The 11,812-nt window shown below is 35.5% G+C and overlaps 1 protein-coding gene across 1 annotated transcript in view; it reads left to right on the top strand.

The window, feature by feature from the left end:
- Positions 1–520: 520 nt before the first annotated feature.
- APOB (apolipoprotein B) overlaps positions 521–11,812 on the top strand; it is a 35,913-nt gene continuing 24,621 nt past the window's right edge. Inside the window, exons 1-12 of the mRNA XM_015859545.3 lie at positions 521–757; positions 2,336–2,374; positions 5,051–5,166; positions 6,023–6,168; positions 7,199–7,352; positions 7,530–7,685; positions 8,689–8,813; positions 9,001–9,086; positions 9,524–9,743; positions 10,715–10,942; positions 11,121–11,238; positions 11,341–11,487. Of these exons, the coding sequence (XP_015715031.2) occupies positions 700–757; positions 2,336–2,374; positions 5,051–5,166; positions 6,023–6,168; positions 7,199–7,352; positions 7,530–7,685; positions 8,689–8,813; positions 9,001–9,086; positions 9,524–9,743; positions 10,715–10,942; positions 11,121–11,238; positions 11,341–11,487 (1,593 nt within the window). The 5' untranslated portion in view covers positions 521–699. The remainder of the gene's footprint in view (positions 758–2,335; positions 2,375–5,050; positions 5,167–6,022; positions 6,169–7,198; positions 7,353–7,529; positions 7,686–8,688; positions 8,814–9,000; positions 9,087–9,523; positions 9,744–10,714; positions 10,943–11,120; positions 11,239–11,340; positions 11,488–11,812) is intronic.

Genomic DNA, 11,812 nt, shown 5'->3' with positions numbered 1-11,812 from the left:
CCAAGAAAACAAAAGAATTATACAGAACTCCCTTCAACATGAACACATTCTAAGTTGCCAGAATAATAAAAGGAAATTTAACTTGGTTTTTAGAAAAGCATATGAGAAACTATGTAGGAAAAAAAAAAAATAAAAAAAAGAAGAAAAAAAAATTGTAGAAAAAAAGAAGCAGCTTTTCATTCTTCTGCTTGTAAAGGGAAGAGGCCTAAATCACACAGTAATCTCTGACATTCTGAAGTACCCTCAACATCCATGCCGAAAACATGCTGCAGGCATCATCATTTCTTCAGCTCTGATTTATGCATTTGAAGCCTTCCTGTGTAAACACGGGAAATGTCTTTGAAAACACTGTGAAATGCTGTAGCTGATAGATGTTGTTTTCAAAAATCTGTGAAAAAAAACAACCCAACAACTGGCGTAGTAACTTATTTCTAGTATATGCTCAGTCTTCTGCCTTCGGGGACTCCCAGCAACCAATGCAGAGCAGTGTTTGGAGTGCAGTGAGGATCTAGATCTCTTACCTTTGGACCTTTGGCAATTTGCTCTGAGGTTTCTAAACCGTTTGCCTCAGCTGCTTGCTACAGATTATATAAATGAAGGTCCAAGTCAGAAGGCTCATTCTCCCTCTGAGGTGGTGGTGAAGACGTGAAGAGGGGAGGGAAGGAAAAGAAAGAGGACCAAGAGCATCCAGGGCTCACCATGGGCCCTGTGCAGCTCTTGCTACTCTTGCTGCTGCTCAGCAGTGGTGTTCTCACACGTAAGTACCATCTTTTATGTCAGCGTTTTTTGCTGCTTTATTTGTGAACTTGTTAAAATAAGAAGAAAGTGAAAATCAACAGGACTGTGGTTTATAGAATTAGAGATGGAAAGTATGATGAAGAGATCATCTCTTTCCCCTTCTAGGGCTGGGCAACTGTAAGAGGATCCCAATGCAGGAAAAGTCACAAATGTTTTCTGGTGTTTTTTGATCAAACTAAGTGTGTGTTTTGGGGTTTGGGTTTTTTGTTTTTTGGGTTTTTTTGGTTGTTTTTTATTTATTTATTTTTATTTATTTATTTACTTATCTATTTATTTTTCTGATTTATGAGAAATTCATACAGTTTACTTTGTCCTGATTGTTTTTCTGTAATGCTGTTCTGCATTCACCTCCATGGAAGTTAAATGAATGCAGCCATCATTAACAGTAGTAAAAGAACTAGGCTACTGAAGTTTTCTTTCTAAATCAGAAAAGGCAGCCTGGGTCAATATGATGGTGCTTATTGTGAGCAATCTCTTTGCTTCCCATGAAATGGCTTTTTAGAGTTTGACACTGTAGTGTTAAGGTTTCAGGAATTTTAAGGAAGAGAGTGAGTCCAGCACCTGTTATACAGATCTAAACGAGTTCAGGGTTTATATGCAGATAGAATTCATCATCACATTCTGATGCTGACTGGTGTTACACAATTTTGAAGTATGCTCTTGTTTCTAATGCATATGATCAATGTTATTACTATAACTACTATATTACTATACAGCAATCAGCCTTAGAATCCCCATTATGGAAGCTTAGAAAGTCCACAGGGACTATTCTGAAAACTTCTGGCATTCATGTGTGAAAGTCCAAAGAAAGATATAGCAACACAGGAATGCAGCAAGCGTACTGCAGTACCCTTTATTCCATTTAAAATAGTCATATGGGATGTGTATCTAAGATATATTGGAGGAAATAATCCTTAAATTGAATGGACTTCCAGTAAGTGTTCTTTTCCTCCAAATTACAAACTTTGAATATTAGCCTATATTTTCCAAATTGTTGGAAAAGTTTTGGTAGCAGAGAATTATAGTATTACTTACCAAAGTTGTCATTTTTTGAGCGTACAAAATGCTGATTACAGACACTCATTCATTCTGCAGTATATCTGTACTCCAAAACAGACTAAGATTTTACAGTAAGCAAACTGCATTACCTGAGTTGCATTTCGTCTGTCTGCCTATAAATTTTGTGACCACTTCTTAAAAATTTCATGTAACATGGAACCTTTAAAAATACTGGTCAACCTAGAAGATAATCCTGAGGTTTAAATCAAAGTAATTTAATTTAGTGAACTGAAGATCCTACTTTCAGCTCATAGTTCACAGTGTCAGGACGATTTGTGTAACGCTCTTTAAACTTCACTCTGTGCCATCAGTGTTAAGCATATTTGTTATTTATTTCAGTGCAAAACTACATCAATTTTTATGTTAATTAGAAAGATCTTGCAATGAAAACTATTTCCATTTTTTGTTTGTATAGTCCTTGCTTTATGGCTAGAAAACTGCTTCTGCACTTTTAATTCTTGTTTTTTACTCCTTACAGAGGAAGAAACACCTGAAAATGGAAACCCAGGATGTTCAAGTAACTGATTTCTTGCATCTGCTTTTGTTATCTTATATTGCTCTACTAGCTGAATACAATCTTCAGAGTTTTTCCTATTCTGTAAATTTCTTCCTCTGAAATAACTAAAACAAAACTGATGACTGAAGTATTTATGGTCATTTATTTTAGGCATTTATTTATCCATAAGGCTTAGCCCTAAGAATTTCAAAAGTTTCGTAAGATCAGAGAAGATGAGATGTCATTTCTAAACTTTCTTTAAGTCCCCTTTTAAGAAACTTTACTGTTCATTGTTTGTTGATTTCTTAACTCTCACATGCAAATTCCTTAATCTGGAAATCTGTTTTTATCAACTCTTAAACTTTATTAATGAGGTTGTATATGTTACTATTACATGGGCTGAATCTTACTCCTTATATTTCCATCACACTGTCTGCTTATCCCACAGAATTGCACTTGGATATCTAACTAAATACCTGTAGAATAAATCATCAACTCTATCAGCAGGAACAGCTGTTCCTAAAAACAACTCAGGAAATGCTGACTGTATCCCCTATCTTTATAATGAACTCTGACTGGCCCTGACTGCCTGGTTAAACACGTAATGTTCCATCGTAGGGTCAAAGTTCCAAATGGGTTGTTTTCTTCATTGTCCCTTTTGATCTTCAGGCTGTTTTTCTCTTATTGGATACTTCAGCACCATCTCCAGGCAACTGTTTTTTTCAGATGCCCAAAACAAAGACTTTTCTGGGCTTCATCTCCAGTTTCTTCTGTATTTTTAATATAATAAATTATTTGTTGTTTTCATTTATAATCTTGTCATTTCCATATTCCTTTTCCATTTATTGCTATCTAAAAATGGGAAACAAAACAATAATTATCCTTTTGACGAAAATTTCTAAGCATGTACAGTTAAGCAGTGGTAAAGTTCAGGACAGCGGAAAGCAACAGGGATAGTGGTAAATTTAAGGTTAATTAGATGACTTACTTGACTTTTCAAATGTTTGCAAGATGCTGAGTGCTATATGATACTTATTATTAATTACATTATTAATTTGTAGCAATTGCATTAAATTCAGTTAAAACACCATTGACGTATGTAAAGCTTATGAAAGTGACAGCCCAAGGAGGAAATACAAAGAGTCAAAATAATATTCTCTTCTCCTTTTTAAGTATGTAAATCTGTGACATATACATCAAGATCCCTTTGCTCTTGCCATGTGACATAATAAATATTTTATAACAGAGGAGGAGTATGCTACATTCATGGCAGGTTCTGGAAAGTAGAGATTTGATGGTGGGTGTGTGGTTTTACAGCAAGATGATTTTACTTCTGTAAATGAAATACATTTTGATAGCCACAAATGACCACATAGGAGAAGTTTAGGGAAGTACTTTTCACTCAGCATCACAATAATGTCACAACCCTGTGAGATGCTCAGTCCAAACTGAGGGAATGGTAGCCACTAAACTGCTTTAACACTTTAAAACACCTGTCACCTAACATGCCCAGTCATATGGTTAGATTAAAATGACAGCTGTAAATATAGTGGGAACTAACTGTACCTGTGGACATTATGTGGCCTACATTACACATTCCAAACATAAAAGATTATATCCCTGTATCTGACTCTGAACAAAATACATTTTTTTATGTCTGTTACAATATTCATGGAATCGTAAAATAACAAATGTTGGAAAAACCCTCTAAGATCATCCAGTCCAACTGTCCACTTATCACCAACACTTCCCACTAAGCCATGACAATACAACATCCAGTCTTTACTTGAACACCCCCAGGGTCGGTGACTCCACCACCTCCCTGGGCAGCTCACTGCAGTGCCCGACCACTCTCTTGGGAAAGCATTTCCCTGTAGGAATCAAAATTATAGACAAATTACCTCTAAAAACAGCAGAGGTGTTTAACACTGGTTAAATCCATTCCTTTGAGGAAGCTCATTCTGTTTTGTGGTTTCCTTTGATGTTAAGAGAAACTCATTCATAAATCCTTCCTCCTGCCTTATCCTCACTCAAAACTTGGTGGTTTTGTCATGCGTTTTAGCTATGCTTTACCTAGCTAAAATCTAACTCCAATAAAAAGAGTCTTCTCTAAGGAAATTCCTTGACTTAATAAGTGAATTTATTACAGTACATCAGTGGTTTTAGGAAGATGTTTGGTAGATTCAGGTGAAATAGTAATGAGGAATGCTAGTTTTGTTGTCCTAATCTTTTCTGTATTTATTTACTTTCAGTCCTTTTCACATTATTTAGATCTTCTTGCATCTTTGAATTATTATGTGGAAATCTTAGGTGAAATTAATCATTTTATTAGTTTAAATAGAACAAATTGAATCATTTTTAAAACAGTTCCACACCTTAAGTTTTCTGCTAGTTCTGTCATAGTCATTAATGGAATGTGGATCGGATCATATTGTCAATGCTCATAATATAGAGCTGTGTAACCAAAAACTCAACACTTTAACTAAAATTTTACCTGAGCTGTAGTTTCTTTAGAATTTATCCAGTTGTTCTTTGTCTATGAACTCCTCTATAGCAAATGTACAAGAAAGTAGTGGGACAGTTTGCATGCTTTTTTTATGAGTATTATACATTTTAGTTACACATTGATATGGATTGTAAGGACCTAGATATGCATATCATATCAAGTGATGTAAATACTTGTTTTCCTAATTGCAGAAGATGCAGCCCGGTTTAAAAGCCTTAGAAAATATGTTTACTCATATGAAGCGGAAACATCAAGTGGGATCACGGGAACAACAGATTCTCGGAGCGGTTCAAAGATCACCTGTAAAGTAAGGAAACAGGAGTAAATACAACTCACTGGGACAGTATATCAACTAATATAGTACTTGGCAACTGGGGAGCATCCTTCAGTGTTTTTCCAAATAAGATTATTATTTTGAAAGGCACTCATTGAGAGTCCTGAAGATTAAGCCTCTCTATTCTAGACTTATAATTCCTTCATACCAATGTATCAGAGCTTTTTTGTCCTGATTGGGCTGTATTTTTTAGGGAAAGAGGAAAAAGACCTGGTAATTGAGCTTTCCTTGGCTACTGGTTTGAGTGTACATCAAACATTTCTAGAAATCAAACTAAAACAACTCACTGATGACATGACTACCACTTGATAGCCTATTGGTGGTAACCGTCAAGCCAGAATCCATGCTGTAGGGAAAAAAGGCCCCACAGGGCATTAAACTAATGTCTGTCCCCTTCTAGCTTCTCCAAAATGCTCCTTTCACTAGTTTTGTTTTTTTTCCCCTGAAATTGAATAATTGATTTTTACTTTTGGATTACAGTATTCTAACATTCAACAGTAATAATTACAGCGACACAGGTTTTCAAACAATTATTCTAGTACTATAAGTTTTCAGCACCTAAAGTTGTTTTTCAAATATGTGTATAGAACCCTTTGCTCCATTAACCAAACCAGTGCTTGTTTTCATGTCTTCTTCCTCAAGCTACCTGAAGCTGTTGAGAGCACTTTGGATTCTTTCCCAAGTGCAGTTGTCAGCATGATTCTGACACTTTGCCCAGCCCAAAGAACAACATGTTTTCAAGACTACAGCTAGATGATAGGGGAACATGGTAATGGGAAAAAAAAAAAAAAAAAAAAAAAAGATAGGCACATAGAGTTTGTATTTTCAGGTTGAGCTGGAGGTACCACAGCTGTGCCAGTTCATCCTGAGGACAATGCATTGCTCCCTAAGGGAGACGTCCGGTGTTGACAGTGAGAAAAAAGCCATTCTGAAGAAGTCAAAGAACTCTGACGACTTTGCAAATGCTATGTCCAAGTAAGAAATATAAGTTATCAGTAACTAATTCATCAATACTTGAAGTTTTAGCATTGAATGACTGGTAATGTAACAGCCCTGACTATGCCTTTCCAAGTTTAGGACATGCTGATGATAATGTGGCAGGTTTACATGCTGGTTCCGTAGCAGTTCTCTCCCTATTATGTTTGGGCTAATGCATTTCTACCAGGGAAGCTTTTTTTCTATCCAGAATTTTCACCTGGAATGTCTTTATAATTTTTATATCATTTACCCCATGAAACTGTTGGTTAGTTCCCTAAAAGATTATTGCAACTGGAATATTTGTTCTTGTACGCAAATTCTCACATGACTGTCTGCAGCCATTTTCCCTTGCTGATATGATACAAAGACTGCAATAGAAAGGCATTTGAGACTGAAGTCCGGATTTCCTATCATGATTTTTAATGACCTATGCAACTTACCTTTTCCTTGCTTATCTATTTCTGTCGCTTACTACTACTCCCTCCACCCAACTAGTCCCTAGTGCTTGGTAGTTATGCATTATTTGTACTCCTATAAGCGTATTGCAGTGCCTCACATTCCACTCCCTCTTGTTTCCCAACCCATCAATCTTAACAAAAACTTCAGAGAGTGTTAAAATCTATTTTTCACAGTGCAATTTTTATTTAAAAACCACAAGTAGTGGCTTTTAGTCTTTCCCATCATTTTGTAGCGAACTGTGGTAGTTAATAATTACCTCAGTCTAAGAATTTGCTCATCTCCTATCTGAACTGTTGCAATTCTAACTTCAAGCCATTGCTCCTGATATTTACTTGTCCTTACATGACGTAGTCTGGTGATACCAGAATGTCCTTGGTTAGAATTTTGCTGGGAAATACCTACTTTAATAATAATATTTTGAAATAGTAGTAACAACAAATATTAAATACTAATACTAATAGACCAAGAAAAAACATGCTGCTTTAGGAATGGCCCATCAGTTTAAAACCACACCTTCCTGTGTGGTTTTAAAATGATTTCATTCTAACATTGGGGATTTCTTTGACAGACATGAGCTAAAATTCAGTACTCAGGATGGAACAAAAGTCAAACTATATCCAGAGAAGGATGAACCTCTGAATATTCTCAATCTCAAGAGAGGAATCATCTCAGCTCTCCTTGCACCAACGGAAACAGAGGAAAGCTTACAAAAAATTTCCATGGTAAGAATTTTGAACAGCATTCACCTTCTTTTCTTAATAAATGGAAGAAATCTCACCTAGTGGAGTTATGTATAATTTCCAGAAGACCTGGAAATTCAGATGATAGTGTGTGCATTTATGCCAGAACAGAAAATGGCTGACAGCATGAATAAATACAGATTCCTTTCCTCCTTCTAGGATACCGTATATGGAAAGTGTGACAGTCTGGTTGCGTTCAAATCCAGAAGAGGAAGTGTTGCAGAAGATATTTCAGTTAACAGGAACCTGAAAGCCTGTGACAACTTCAGTCCAATCAGAGATTATGTCAGCCCTGTTGCCATTGTAAAAGGACTAGTAAGTATACCACTGAAAAGTCTGTGATACAGCACTGCTTAAACAGATAAGCAACTACTAATTTTGTATTGACCTTATACAATTTGAATAATTGTATACAATATTGACCTTCAATTTTATACAATATTGACCTTGTTTTCTGCTCCCCTATGTAAGAGCAGCCTGTGGTTTTGTTGGCAGTAAGTTATGAAGAACAGAAGTAGAGAAAAAGAATGTAACTATCTTTGATATTCCTCTCATGAATTCTTGGAGGAAATTTTGTAATAAATGGAGTTGGAATTGTTGACTGCACAATAACCTATCAAATCATATACAACATTTTTATTTTGTGGGTTAACCTTTTCAGCATTCCCACTTCATGTAAACCATATAAACCACCAGCACTCAGATATGTCTGTGATATGCAGGAGAGGGCTTTAAATCTCCTGAAGTAAATGTTTTGACATGCTGTTCAGGATAAATTTGAATCTCCTACAATCAAATGCAGTTGCTTGCATGAATATTTGAAGATTTCTTCCTGATACTGTGGCTTCTGAGTTGTTCAGTGTTTTCCCCCCAAGTTAAATAAATAAATAAATAAATAATCATTGTGAAAAACACGTTTTATAACTTCTACTACTTCTACACGTTGTTGTAGAAAACTTCAAATGTGTATAATAATGAAATTAGAAAGAACATCAGTTGTCGTCATGATCCTGAACTACTCTAAAAATTACAAGCTAATTTATATGAACTAGTCACACATTCTAAGAAAGAAAATCATGAAGTAACTACTATGCCAAACACTACAGTGAGGCCCAAGGCAGAATATCTGTGGGATTTTTGCTTGTTGAGAGACTTACATTTGCTACCGGCATAATTTCCTTTCTGTATGAGAATGATTACAAGTTATGCTCCATCCAATAGACTGTAAGAATTAAGGTTTCAAGAAAACTAGCAAACTTTGAAACTGTTTCCTGTCCTATTCAGTAAAATAACTCCCGTATTTTTTTTCATTTTACAGAACATCCCACTATCTACCCTTCTGAGTAGCACTCAGTCCTGTCTCTACAATATTGATCCAAAGAAAAAGCATATAAGAGATGTTGTCTGCAGTGAGAAACACCTTTTTCTGCCTTCCTCATACAAGTATGTTGATCACTATTTACAATTACCATTTTAAAATAAATATTCATTTTGGATGCTAATGTATCAAATTCTGACAAGACTTTATTCCTAAATCTGCACTTTGTTTGTAAGGATGCAAGAAGTGTAGGAAGATTCCTCAAAGGAATTTTGATGCAACTAAAGCACTGATTTTTTGTTTCTTTGCTAGAAATCAGTATGGTATGATGACAGAAGTCAACCAGACACTGAAGCTTGAAGATAATCAGAGAATGAACAGCAGAAATTTTGATGGAGGTACAGCTGCAATTCTAAATAAATCTCAAACAGAATTACTTAAGTTAGCCATAATTTCTTTTGCAACTTTGGTTGCATCAATTCTTGATTACTATATGTTTGTTTCTGAAATGCCCTTCTTTAAAATGCAATTGTTATTGCATTGGCAGAGCATGTTTTTTCCTAATATATACTCATTAGAAGTTAGAAAGGCAAACTCTGCTAGTATAAAAGGTGCCAAGGAAATGTCTTCATGAAATTTTCAGATGCTTTATGCAATTCAGTGTCATTATTCTATTTTGGGGGGAATTGCATGTACATTCCATTTATTTTTACAAAATATTGAGTTCTTGAACTTCAACAATTGCAGCATAAATCAATCTAAACTGTTGATATTATATTCAGTGCAGAGAGCTCCTTGATCAAGTAATAAAGAGTGTCATTGGTTTAATTTCTAGATGAACTGGAAGAGAAAGGACTTGCACTGGAAAGCACAGATGCTAAATTTTCCAAGCAGGGTGATGGTGTTTTGAAGATTCTTCAGGAACTGCAGAAACTTACTGCCTCCCAGCAGAACCAACAGAGAGCAAAACTCTTTTACAAATTTGTTTCGGGACTTAGAAGTCTACACAACAGCACTCTTGGCTCTCTTGTACCAAAGATGATGGAAACTTCAAGGTATGTTCCAGCAGTTCTAGCCTGTGTCAGTGCCGTAGCAAAAAATCATTCCAAAGTTGATGATTCATTGCACATTATCTGCAAATGTAGTTTAAATAGATGTTAGGATTGTCCTTCAGAAAGATAAATTTCATATTAATAAACCAGAGAGAAAAATCAGAGAGCAAGAACTAATTTTTTTCCATCAGAAGTGCTCAGATGGCAATAACTTGAATATTAAATAAATGAAAACAGTTTAAGAATTTAAATAGGTTTGAAAGTTCCAGACAGCTATGAAGTACTAATATTGCATGATCATTAACTGATCAAATCTTCTCATTTTAGTTAAGAAACTAAACTATAAATTAAATTGAGTTGAATATAGCAGTGTAGGGTTTTCCTCCCCACCACCAAGCCAAGTGTAAATGCCTGATGCAATGCAGTGAACATGTTATTATAGACAAATATCTTTGATCTAGTTTTGCTCAAGGGCAGTGTAATTCCAAATTCCAAGAACACAGTTTTTAAAGTGAGATTTTTAGAGCCATGTAAGGGCACAAACCTTTGGTTTGACATTGACCTCCACTCCCAAATCATATTATTCCTGTCTTGCCTGGATTTCAGTGAGTTTATGCGTACTTTATGCCCTCAGGCTCTAGATAGATGAGAGCCTCGGTCTGATTCAATGTATTATAATACTGAAAGGTATGAAAAATCTCACAGCCATGGAGAAAAATAGATATGTCTGTGTAATTGTAATAATGTTAATATTTTTCATCTTGTTCTTATCTAGTCACGTGTTATCATAATTTCTAAAAGTAAGCAGCTTCTTCCTGATTAGTAATCGTGTGCTTTACTTCTGGCTATACATAACCACACATTTATATTAACAGACTTGAGCGAATGTGTCAAATGTTTCTTTAAACATGAAGCATGCAGGAATAAGTGCAAATAAGAAATTCATTAATTAAAGCTATTTCTTTTCCTTTCAGTTCCATCACAATTCAGGCCCTGATTCAGTGTGGAACTCCGGAGTGTTATAGTGCAGTCCTTCAGATACTGAGAACTGGAAACGTGAATCCACTTGTGGTAGACCTGGTCACGTATACCCTGGGACTGTTACCTTCTCCTACTCCGAAGAGAATCCGGGAAATTCTTAACATGGCCCAGTATCAGCCAAGCCGAGCTTCCTTTTATGGCTTGAGTCATGCTGTTACTAAGTAAGTAATGGCAGCATGTAATTTTACAGAATAACATCAAGAAAACAGTGTGTGAACTCTAAGATTAGTTCTCCTTGAGGGTTTTTTGTTCTTCTCTTGAATTTGTTCTACTGAAATAAAAAAATAAATAGGCATTTTCCATTTTAACCATTTTTTTCTCATGCATTTTTTGCTTCAGGTTCTATAATGAGAAGATGATTGTGACAGAGGAAATAACAGATGTTGCTGACTTCATGGTATCACAGCTTGGCACTGACTGTTCTGGAGATTCTGAACTCACATATCTCACACTTCGGGTATTTTTATTTGCTTCTTTCTTATCACAACACATATATTAATTTGCTTCAATTGGTGGAGAAAATAAATTAATCATCTTCCTTTGTTTTCATCTCTGACAGGCTATTGGAAACATGGGTGCAGTAATGGAGAAAGCTAAACCCAGCCTAAAAGCTTCTCTTAAAACATGTATCAGAAGTCAAGCTGCATCTCTTTCAGTTCAAAAAGCAGCCATACAGGCATTCCGGAAAATGACCATTACAGACGAGGTAATACACAAGAACTAGAATAACCTGCGTTCAGTTCACCTTGACTGTTCACATAAATGATTGAATAAAATAGGGCACTCCTAATAATTCTTAATTTTGCTACCTTCCTTTTAGCTGCATCCTGCTCTAATAGAATTTCTTTTGTTAGTTTAATTTCAATCCACAAGTCTGAGAAATTCTTCTGATTCAGGGAATGCTGCTTCTTTGAAGAAGCCACTTTCCCTGGACACTTTGAATTAAAATGGGAAATTTCCAGGACAGGGTTTAAATGGAATTCTGCTTATTTGGAGCTGGATTTAAATAAGGAATTAATTCAAACTTAAAT

The sequence above is a fragment of the Coturnix japonica genome, chromosome 3, assembly GCF_054131305.1.
Source record: "Coturnix japonica strain WE chromosome 3, WE-NBRP24, whole genome shotgun sequence".
In the NCBI taxonomy this organism is placed as follows: domain Eukaryota; kingdom Metazoa; phylum Chordata; class Aves; order Galliformes; family Phasianidae; genus Coturnix; species Coturnix japonica.
Note: the sequence above shows the minus strand (reverse complement) of the source record. Positions and strands in the feature narration are given on the sequence as shown.